At 42.5% G+C, this 11,876-nt stretch overlaps 1 protein-coding gene across 1 annotated transcript in view; it reads left to right on the plus strand.

Moving 5' to 3' along the window:
- Positions 1-7,281: 7,281 nt before the first annotated feature.
- Positions 7,282-11,876, plus strand: part of LOC139658932 (guanine nucleotide-binding protein G(o) subunit alpha-like) — a gene marked incomplete at its 3' end in the record, with an annotated part of 20,576 nt that continues 15,981 nt past the window's right edge. Inside the window, exons 1-2 of the mRNA XM_071537118.1 lie at positions 7,282-7,981; positions 8,749-8,791. Of these exons, the coding sequence (XP_071393219.1) occupies positions 7,864-7,981; positions 8,749-8,791 (161 nt within the window). The remainder of the gene's footprint in view (positions 7,982-8,748; positions 8,792-11,876) is intronic.

An 11,876-nucleotide genomic window follows, 5' to 3' on the forward strand; every position in this document is an offset into this window, starting at 1 on the left:
AAGATTTTACTTTGACATCAGGGTTCTGTTTCATATCATCCCTGTGAAACATAATTTAAAGGCAGCCAAAAGCAAGAGCAGGGAGAGATCAATTGCAATCCCCCATGGAGAACCATCAAGATACACAGCTCACAGGTGGGTGCTGGGGTGAAGGTGGGGTGAGAGATGAACAGGCAGCAGCAGCAGTGGCAGCAGGGTGAGCAGCAGCAGACATCTTAATTGTCTAGGCATGTACGTCTGCATGCCTAGACATGTTTTGTACATGCATGTTCTTCAGTACACCTGTTAATGTGAACACAATGTGCACATCTTGCACATCCTCTATACGTGGTACAATTTATTGTTTTCTTCATACCCTCATCATTGTACATATCTCAGTTTTTTTTTTTTCACTTATGCCATACTTCATACTGTACATTTCATATCTTTTCATATTACACATTATGTACATATTTATATTGGACATATTTTTCATTCTTTTTTCTTTGTCTTTGTATTTTCTACTGCTATTGTTTTGCACACCCCCATAATGCTGTAGTTCATTGTTTTGTTTTTTTGTCATCTCTCTGTCTTGACGCTCCAAGAGCCAAGGTCAGTTAACAATGGATTTATTGCAGCAGCATTGGATTATTGATTTAATGATGTGACTGAAATGGTCTTAAAAAGTGTCTATAGGGCAACTGAAAGAGCAATTGTCAGTCAGATTAAGGTATTATTGTAGGGGAGGCCGACTGCAGGTTTGTTCAAATGCAACAAGGAAGATTTTAAGGAACCTTTCACTCATCGTTATCCTAAACACAGTTCAGTCAGTACATTTCTGGTTGAGAACTAATTGAATTGTACAATAGAAAATAATAAAGTTGAAGCCAGCTGAACTTTGTGGCCCGTAGTGAACCTACCATTACTCCAGTGAATTCTGGCTTCTTCTTGGAAGATTCCACTCCCATCAGGATGTAAATGCTTCATCAAAGGATTAACAAGATCACTCAGAATGGCTTTTGTATTTATTGGATTTACACTCACTGGCCACTTTATCAGGCACACCTATCTAGCACTGGCTGGTCATCTGTTGTGGAGCCCATTTATTATAAGGGCAACTTGTGTGTTCTGAGATGCATGTCTGCACACCACTGTTGTAAAGAGATGTTTTTGTTGTCTTGAACAAGTCTGCTCATTCTCCTCAGACCTCTCTTTAACAAGGTGTTTTTTTGGCTACAGAACTGCCGCTCACTGGATGTTTTTAGTTTCTATTCTCTGTAAACTCCAGAGACTTTAGTGCATGAAAATCCCAGGAGGGCAGCTGTTTCTGAGATGCTGGAACCATCACATCTGGCACCAACAGTCAGACCACAGTCAAAGTTCCTGAGATCACACATCTTGCCCATTCTAATGTTTGGTCGAACAAACAACTAAACCACTTCACCATGTCTGCATGCTTTATATACTGAGTTGCTGCTACATGGTTCGCTGTTTGGGGGAGCAGGCTATTTGCGTTAACAAGCGTACCTAATAAAGTGGCCGGCGAGTGTACGTTACCCCAGGAAAATGCACCCCACACCATACTAGAGTCACCAGAACCCTTCACTGTGGAAAACAAGCACTCAGGCGGACCTTTTTTGGTGTGTGCATCACACATGTGCTCATTGCTAATTTAGAAGAGGATGATGGATGAGTAGCCTCCAAGGTCCACTACAACCATCAGGTGGGCGTCAGGCCTTGCCAACAGCCATTAGCCATTAGCCATCGAGGGAATGCTTCCTTTGAAATCAATGAAAGCTTCTCCACTGCCTACATTGCGTCCGTCTTGCATCATGATTGTCTGATTGAAACACCGAAGCTCAAAGATTGCCAAGGTTCAATGCATTCATCTTCATGTAGTGCACTGAAATGATGAGAAAGTTGATATTTGTTACTTTCTAGTGTATTAACCCATGTAAAAAAATCTTAATGCAAATTCTCATAGGCTATGATGTTAAAAGCAGATAATTGTAACCTACTGCACTATAGTGTCTGTCTGTATTTGTGGCTGCATTGTAATTTGTTTCACCTCAGCTTTTATTTACATTTGTGCACATTGTGAAAACATACTAAAGCTATACTTCTACATATTGATGAGTCTGATCCAGACACTTTTCCCCTCAGCTCCTCTTTCAAAGTAAAGTGCTCTGAGGAGCAGGCCGGGGCTAATGGCCAAGTTGATGGCAAAGCAACATGATGTGTTTAGTGGAATTTAACCATCATCTGTGATCTTTACACCGCCTCACTTCCAGAAGTGCATGTTATGGCGTTTATATACTGCTACCTGACCATATTATTATCTGTCTTTGTTCATGACGGACAATTCTTGATTAAATGGCCTGCTCACACTTTAGATTGACATATGCAACAGATTCAAAGATGCTTGTAACCAATGCAAGGACATCACAGTCAAGGAGTATGTGCTTCTGTTCACAGCTGCTCCTTGCTGATGATGTCTTTTCCTCAGATTCCCATGCCAGCATCACGTTAATCACTGCTCCTTGTGATACATCAGCAAGCTGAGCAGTCTTTGTCAGTGAAACTCCTGCCAAAAGAGCCCCAACAATTATCCTTTTCTCAGTCACTGAGATCTCTTCTTCAAGCTATAGAGAAAATTAGGTCTGCTTAGTATTTTTATTCATGATATAAATTATACATGAAATATCTTAGGGACCACATGGAAGCACTTGCTTTGTATATACTTTGTATTCCTTATTTACACAAGTGTTTCCTTTTTTGTCAGTTCCCTGTATTTGCATTGGGTGGCATACAGTTGATATGCCTCTATTGGTGATTGTGATGCCAGCCTTAGAGAAGGTTATGTGCTGGTTATGTGGCACATAAACCATCTTATTTGAGTGGAATGCTTTTTGCTTTATTTTTCACCTTCAAAGCATTTTTCACTATTCTGTTTGAACACAACCAATTTCTGGTAATGAAGATGCCATTGCTTTTAGAACAGTTTGGCATTTGCTAGTCCCATCATGGCAAAGCAGAGGGAACTAAGGATGGCTGTGCTTTGGAAAAGTGTCCAATTTTTCCATGAAGAAGAAAGTTCTGACACCTATCTAGAAATGGTAGAGCAATACCCTGCAGCTATCAATGTCAAAGTCGATAAGTGAGTAAATAGACAGTTTAAGATAGCTGACATTTACATGGAATTTGGGACAAATTTTCGATAATGCACTGAGAGACAGATATATGCGCAGTATTAACAACACTGAACTTAAAGACAGAAGCTTGAAATCTGCTTGAAGAAAAGATTTGACAATTGCACACATTTTACATGGGACTGACATGAAGTAATAAAACAAAATGTACAGCAAATGGCATATAGATCTTATGAGGTCAGAGCAATTGAGAGGAAAAGGAAAGGACAGGTGTACAGGAAGGCAACATACACCAGATCATTGTCACCACAAGGACTTGAGGACTGAGTGTCCTCTGAGTGAGTGAGAGACGACACATCTAGACCCCTTGACAGTCACATCAGGAGGTAAAAGCAGTCAGAAAGCCATCAAAGTGCACCAAGAGCCCCTGGATGCTGTAACATAGCAAGAGCACTTGAGGAGCCATGCACACATTTTACATTTTCTCACCCATGAGTGAGAACATAGGGGGTTCTGTGTCTTTCTCACTGGAACAGGCTGTATGGGGATTGAACCTGATCTGCCTTATAATGGGACAGGCACTCTGACCCCAAGCCACCTGGACCCCAAAACTGAAGGAGAAAGACAACCTACATGTCACATTCATACTTTAACATATCTCAAACAATGCTCCTATGCTCCAGACAAGGAGAAAGTGCAATGCACCCCACTGCCAGACGACGATTCATTTGTGGCGAGGAAACACCACCACCCACAATGAACTTTGTGACAGAGTATCTGACATGTTATGCAATAGGAACTGAACTGTTTGCCATAGAGACATACAAGGATGACACAAGTCACCGCTAAGAGAAATAGTAAGACTGAGGAACCACAGTATGTGTACGTAAGTGTATATGGTAAGAAAATCAAGATGGAAGTGGGCAAGGTGCAGCTGTTTCTATTATTTCACACAGTGTGTATGGCTGCAGGTGGAAGAAGGGGAAACTAAATGTGTTCTCAGAGCATATGGAAAGCAATCACTGTGGTTAAGAAGGAAAAGTACCATGTCACATGGGATTGCTGAGGAATTGTGCGATACGTACGGATGTTACTGCCTCTGTTATAGTGAAACTTATTGGTGTAAAAGCCAATCTACACGTGATGTATGATATATTCTATTTCCAAGTTCTGTAAAGATAGATCCATGTCTACAGAGTTGGTCTTGAACAGACAGGTCTGTATCAGGCTGCATGTCAGCCACTCCAATGAGAGGGTTTTCATGAAGGTCAGACAACTTCAGGAAGGTCAGAAGCTTCTCTTTGGGACAAGAAGTCTTTACAATTACAGGGGAGGGGAGAGATGGTTGAATGGTATCATTATTAATATCTTGGGTCCTGTCAGGTACAGTAAATGTTAACTCTGAAACAACATGTTAACCAGATGCTTGCTGTCAAAACCAATCAAGGACACCATGGATACTCGTGTACAGAGAGCGGGGTCTTCTGGTGCAGGAGGTAAGTGGGACGATTACATAGATGTGGACAATGCTCATCCATTGGCTGGATCACAAAGGACAAGTTTAATTTATCACAGAGGCAGTGACAGGTTCATCCACAGCTGCAGGGTCTGACCCATCCCTGTGGTGGGATTTCTGAAGACTTTAAAGACAAGAGACAAATGTTAAAAATGAATGATTCAATGGTAATGGATTCTCAGAATTGGAATGAGTGAACATCCACCAGAGAGAAATGTATTTGAGGCATCAAAGTTGCAATATGCAGCTTGTTGCCTTGAGACAGTGAAGTCTATTGCTAGTCCTGCCCCTCTGTTGGGCAAGTTTAGCCACAACAGTTGTCAATCATCTTGATGAGCTGACTAGCTTGAAAGGGCATCTAGCAGGACACTGAGGTAGAGCTATCACAAGTGTTGAAGAAACAGAACAGCCCATCTGCAATAAACAAAAATTTAGGCACAGGTCACAGAAAGACACAGAACGATAAAGCACAGAAAGCAAGAAATAAAACATTCTATCTGGGTAGCATTCTTTTTGCTTTGGCCTTTTTTACCCCTCAAAAGCAGTTTTTACTATAGGGACACAAGCAGGTCCTCCGGGGACAAAGCTTCACGGCAGACTTCCTCCACCTCTGCAACCTCTGGGTATCATGTTGTTGCTGAAAATGCCGACCGAAGAGCTCAGAAATTCGGGATGAAAGCCATCATGCACGGTGTCCCGAACATTCAAAAGCACATCTCGACCGATGATACAAAAGCAGACCTCACAAGTAACACAAAATTTAACACAAAATAAACAAAGACACAGCACCAGTGTTGCATAGCTGCCAGGCGCAGTGCCACTTGAAACTGAAATGACTCAGAGACTCAGAATCAGTGGGAGTGGAGAAAACAATGAAAGGACATAGATAAGGAAATCAAAACCAACACACTGAGTGAATGAATGAATCAATAAAAACAACAACTTTGTACAAAACCGTTAATATAAAATGAGACATGTTTAGCAATGCTCATTCTCAACTACTTACTTTAATATTTGCCTATAAGATTACTATATTACATTAGAATATTTCTTTTGCTGAGGAAGATTGTGCTGATATGCTGAGATGCTGTTATTCAGGAATATACTGATATCGATAAGATTGATATTGATAAAAATCATTGAGCAAGATTACATTGATATTGATGTCTATTGATGAAGAAGATTATATTGATATGACATTGTTAAGATTCTATCCCTGAAGATTAGGTGGGACTCATTGAGATTATATTGTTTAGAAAGGTTGTATTGTTTCAAATCACAGTCAGTAGCTACTTTCCAGGTTTGATCACATCAATTTTGAATTGCTGACCATATCAATTTTGGATTATATGAGATTGTCTTGCCACCACTGTACAGAAAACTCTATAAAAATTATGGTAAGAATAAAAAACATTACTGGCCACTGAGATATTCAGATGGCTGGTGAAGTTCTGATTCCTGGAGCCACTGTGGTTGTTTGATGAATAAATTAGTTCCATAACACGGTGATGATGAGGATGATGAGGATGATAATGGACACCTCATTATAGAGCCAACCACACTATCATTATATGATAAAATGGCTCCCTTTGCATGTGTGAGTCAGATAAGTAGAGTAATTGCATTTAATCAGTGGACATTATGGAACATCTGCCTCCCCGGCTTCTCAAATCGAATGACATCACGTTCATGCATACATTTTATGTCAACATGTAACCATAACTGTCCTTAATAAAATGAAAGTATATGTTATAATATAATGTTATAACAAGATCTTGTTTGTTTTTGTTATTGGCAGGCTTGATATGCTCTGTCTACAATATCTGATTGTTCTGTAAAACATGAACTGGCCAACCAAGACAACTGAAAGTGGTGTAGCCCACAGAAAAGAAAAGCCTAAAATAAACCTAATAAGCAAGACATTTCAGAAAGTAAAACCAAAACAAACAACAAATTCGAAATCTTCATAATAGCCTATGCTGTAGCCCACATATATATCAAAGAAAGAAAAAAAAAAAAACAAGGTCAGTGGTAGTAGGTACATACAGCCTGCTTTACATATACACATAAAACAGATAGTTCCAGTCCTCAGTTCTGATTGGCTGAATCACGTTCGAAGCCTGAACACACACCTGAGACACACCTGTTAGCTAATTAAGGCTAAGAATCACCACTCACTTCTTGCTGCTAATGTGTCGCTTAGCATCACTTTCTTAGCTTGGCTAAAGGTAAACACTCACTTATTGTGGTTATTAGTCTATTAGGCTATAGATATGAAATAGAAAATATTTCTTGGACATTTGCCGTGTTTGCTGTTGCAATGGTGTGTTACTGCCGTTTTATATTCGTATAGTAGGCTATCCTTGCATAATTGAATATTGGACTATAGCCTACTGTAGGCTATATTGAATAACGGTACCAGTTTTAAGGGTGCACCGCCAGGCCACGCCACTGGGGGTATTGATGCTCTCTCTCTCTCTCTCTCGCTCGAGCTGCGCCCCCCCTCTTCAGCTCACAGTGCTCTCTGGCTCTCCGCTTTTTTTTGTTGTTCTGACGTCAGCGACGCGCGAGCGAGCGAACGAACGAGCGAGCCCCTACCGGAGCTACCGGGAGGCAGTAGCGTTATCGAGCGAGTCCCCGCCGCCCGCCCCGGAGGAGCTAAACGGAGGAAGGTCCACTGTGAGCGACCGAGAAAGCCGAGCTGGAACCAAACGATGCGAGCGCTGCTCACCGCCGCCCAGTAACGTAAAGAAGACACAAGAAGAAGAAGGAGAAGAAGAGAGGCCCCTGGGGGACCGTGATTTACCGACAAAAAACATAAAATAAAAAAATACAACAAGACGGACGGACGAACGGACGGACGCCGAGACCACGCTTAAGAAACTAACAGCAATTCCAAAAACAAGCGACGGAGACTTCGCCCTGTGGTTTTTCGTGCTGTGAATCAAACCGAGTGGATCTTTAATTTTAATGCTTTAACGGTGCCGTGCCCCCGGTTTGAGCGAGCGAGCGAGAGAGAGGGAGCTGCCCAGAGAGCGAGGGATCGAGGGATAGCCGAAGAGAAAAGGGGGAAATAAAAAAAGAAGAAAGAAAAGGGGATTTGGCAACTGCTGCATTTCCACGCCCAAACCCCTTTGAATCGACCTTTTTAATCCTGTCATCATTTTTTTTTCGGGAAATCTCGGTGCCGGCTCCGCTACCAAGCTGTGTTCTCTAACCATGGGATGTACTTTGAGCGCAGAGGAGAGGGCGGCTCTGGACCGGAGCAAAGCCATCGAGAAAAACCTCAAGGAGGACGGGCTCACCGCGGCCAAAGACGTTAAACTGCTGCTGCTCGGTAAGAGACGCCGGTTGAATTCCCTGCCGAAGGCCTGTAGAGCCACGGCCGATCTGAGACTCAGAAATGAAGCCGAGTGCTTGTGAGAAATGATAACCAGTGATGTAGTGGTGGGAATTTAAAAAAAAAAGAAAGAAATATATATATATACCTGGTCCGCCATAAGGCAAACCACCACCAGTATAAACAAGAAATGGGCCTATATTCACAGATAAGCTGGATTTTGCCTTGTTAAAATATCCTATCTTCATATTAGGCTACATCATTTTGACGCTACCTATGCATTTATGGCATACATTAAGATGTATGTCAGGTGAGTCAACTGTTCAAATAAATAGGTGGGTAAGCTGTGTTCCCCTCCACTACATCACTGATGATAGCTGCAGATGGATGCCAGAGAAAAATTGCAGTATGCAACGATGATCGAGCAAACAGTGTAGGTTAACGCATTTGGGGTGGGAGATAAATTCATAGATCTTTTATTAATTTCACGTATTTAACTGCCTGAGTTAGGAGGTGGAGGAGGGATGGAGGGAATAAGGAAGGATGGGTGGAAGGGAGGCAGGGTGGGCGGCCACTTTCTCCATCTCTTCATCTCCACCCTGCTGCTGTCCTCATTCACTTAGGTTTTTAAGTGGCTGAATCTCTCTCTCTCTCTCCCCCCCCCCCCCCCTCCTTGTCTCTCTCTCCCCCTCCCTTTCTCTTTCTCTCTCTCTCTCACACACACACTCTGTTTACATTGTGTGTTCTTGTCTCTTTTCCCTTAGGGGCCGGAGAGTCAGGGAAAAGCACCATCGTCAAACAGATGAAGTAAGTGTCTAATAACCACGGTCTAATAACCCTATATTCTGTGTGTGTGTGTGTGTGTGTGTGTCTCTCTCTCTCTCTCCCTTTCACACACACACACACACACACACACACACACACACACGCACACACACACACACTGCTCTCTCTCTCTCTCTTTCTCTCAAAACATACAAGCAGAGGCCTGCCGAGTTACTTATACTTCCACCAGTAGCCTAAACTGGGGTGTTTCGACATTGTAAGTTTCCTTATATTAGCTTGAATTAGTGAAATGGTTAAGATTAGAGGTGTGGCTATCTAGACCCCAACAAAACAGAATTAGTAATCCTATAGCAGATGTCAGAAGGCGTAGGCTACCACAGCAAAACCATGAGCTGCTATCGGAATATTATAATGATACCCGAGTAGATAAAATATACCATTAAGCACATTATGGTCACTATAAACTCACTTTTGAGTACCACTGACACACTATCATTCCCTATAGGGATATTATGGGGATTTTTTATTACAGGAGAAATCTGTCATTGATTGAAATCACATAGGATATTGAATGCCTCCTGGTCAGCTAACACAGCTAAGATCCACTCTAACTTCTTCTTATTTCAAAAGCAAGCACATATTCTGGGGACTCACCCACAGAGGTAACCTTAAAGTCACCTGTTTGTGGCCTTTTGCTGTCCACTACAAAGGTGCTGAAACCGTGTATAGGCTGCCAGTGGGTGGGTGGATGTGGTGGTGGAAGGGTCAACTGGTCGTTTTCATTATGAAAAGGAACCTACAGTGAGTTTATAGTGAAATAATCTCTCTACTCCTGTGGTACTAGGGTTTTCTGAGGTACAACTGTTTGACCTATAGTCGCTGCATGTTATTTTAGACCCTCAGTTGCCCCTACAGCCTGTTGGTTGTGTCAGTGTCTGTGAGGGCCTACTGACTAATCAAGGGTCAATATAGCTCTAATGAAATTAGCACAATACTATTCCTGTAATATTTGTATAGGGACTTAAAGTGTGTCTTCGGTACTTAGTAGGGAGTTTATGGTATCACTATAATATTCCCATAATCTTTCTATAGGGACTTATAGTGTGTCTGTGGTGCTCAATGGAGAGTTTGCATTCTTAATGGTAATGGTATTACTACCATAATCCTATAATATTCCTACAACATATTAGTTTAGATGTAATATTTGTGGGCTAGAGTAGGCTTCTAATATTTATTATGGGATTAGGCTACTATAGTGATTTATTGTAAGGGAGGTCTCTCTCTCTCTCTCTCTCTCTCTCGCTGTCAGTTTATCTGTCCATCGTTAATCCCGTCGTGACATATGGTTTTTCTTCAAGCTCCTCTGCTGTGTCATTTTACAGACGGTCGAGTGTGTTTTATCCCATAATAGGCTTTGGTTGTAGTCGTATAGCAACATATCACATGAAAACATGATTCAGTGGAGCCAGATGAGCCTGTTTCTCAGCTGTTGATGGTCAGCACGGGCCTGCTCACTGACTGTGTGTGTGTGTGTATGTGTGTAGGGAGGGAGGGGGGTGTAATATGCCGTGTAACCATTGGAGCAACGCGAAAATTCATTGATTGTAGTAAATCAAATCATATCGGGTGATTTATCTGAATTGGAGCGATGTAAATGAATGTCAGCAATATGCGGCTGTGTGTTACTGCACAGGCCTGTATGTGTGTGCCTGTGTTTTATTATAGCATTTATAGTAATCCTATTACATTTTTTTTATGGATGCCATACAAATATCATAGCAGCACCATAAGTCCTAGGAATATTATAGGAGATGAAACATAGGCTACCATAGGGGTTCGATAAGGTCACTTTAAACACACTATTAAGCACCACAGGCACACTGCAAGGCTCTATAGGATGATTATTATTGACGGCAAATTATAGTGGTTTGTTTAAAGCGAGAGGGAGCCTGTTTCATCCCAACTTGTTCACATCACGGCCATTTCTTCCTCCTCTTCCTCCCAGCCGAGCCACCTCTCTTTATCAGCTTATATCGATTTTGCTTATGAGTCGATTATACCTGCATCTGATAGACAACGCTGCTCCATAACGGTTAATACAGTCTGTATTTTCCGGATTGAAAATGAGAGGACGCGGTGCCACAGAGCGACCAGCCTCAGCAAAACCTCCTCTTAATAAAAGCTCCTGGCCGTTAACGTTTCATCATGACCGTGTTGGATGCTGCACACCTGCCAGACATTTTGAGGCAGCCAAATAAATGCGAGGAAGCGAGAGAGTCCCGCAAGAGCCGCCTCCCCCCCGTTTGCACAACTGCGAACACACTCCACTAGAATACACGCTGGCATAATTCAATTTGAAGCCAGATTTGATGCGTATTATTCCCGATGTATTCGAGGCATTCGCACTTCGGCGCTGTGAGCGTCTGACACGATAGAGGAGGAAGCATCTTCTCAAGCGGCGGACAGCGCCCAACCAGCGGAGCCTGTTCGCTGCTCTTCGGTTATTTCCGCAACCGAATCTGAAACGAAACGAGAGAGAGAGAGAGAGCGAGAGAGGGGGGAAAGCGCTTGCTGCATTTTCTTTCACAGCGCTCTGAGCATCTGGGGCGTGTTCAAGAGACCAATCGTGCTTGCGTGTGTGCGCGCGCGTGCGTGTGTGTGCATGTTTGTCTTGTCCAGAGAGAAAGAATGAAACAACAAATGGGAACTAGATAGAAAATGAGATGGAGAGGGGAAGGGCGAGAGAGAGAGAAAGAGAGGCGAGTTGATTAGATTTAGATGGTGTGTATGCTGAGCTGCAGTGTGTGTCGCAGCTGTGCATGTGATCTCAGTGAGTGGAAATAAGGAGTCTATTACCACTCTCTACATTAGAGTGGAAAAATACTGGAAGTGTGCCCACCATAAGAACTGCTTGCTTTTACTGTCTGAGTTTATATTTTGTTTTTGTGTTGTAACTGTCTTTGGTGAAGGGCTTTACAGAGGTGGCTTGGCTGTAAGTGTCCACCAAACAGTAGGCTACATGTTCTGTTGCCAAATGATTGGCCAGCTCTCCTTTGAAACACTGAAATGCACACACACTCACATGCATACACAGCAACACACACGA

The sequence above is a fragment of the Centroberyx affinis genome, unplaced genomic scaffold, assembly GCF_046629955.1.
Source record: "Centroberyx affinis isolate AG114_WGS23_722 - 3 ecotype Tasmania unplaced genomic scaffold, CSIRO-AGI_Caff_v1 ptg002985l_1, whole genome shotgun sequence".
In the NCBI taxonomy this organism is placed as follows: Eukaryota; Metazoa; Chordata; class Actinopteri; order Beryciformes; family Berycidae; genus Centroberyx; species Centroberyx affinis.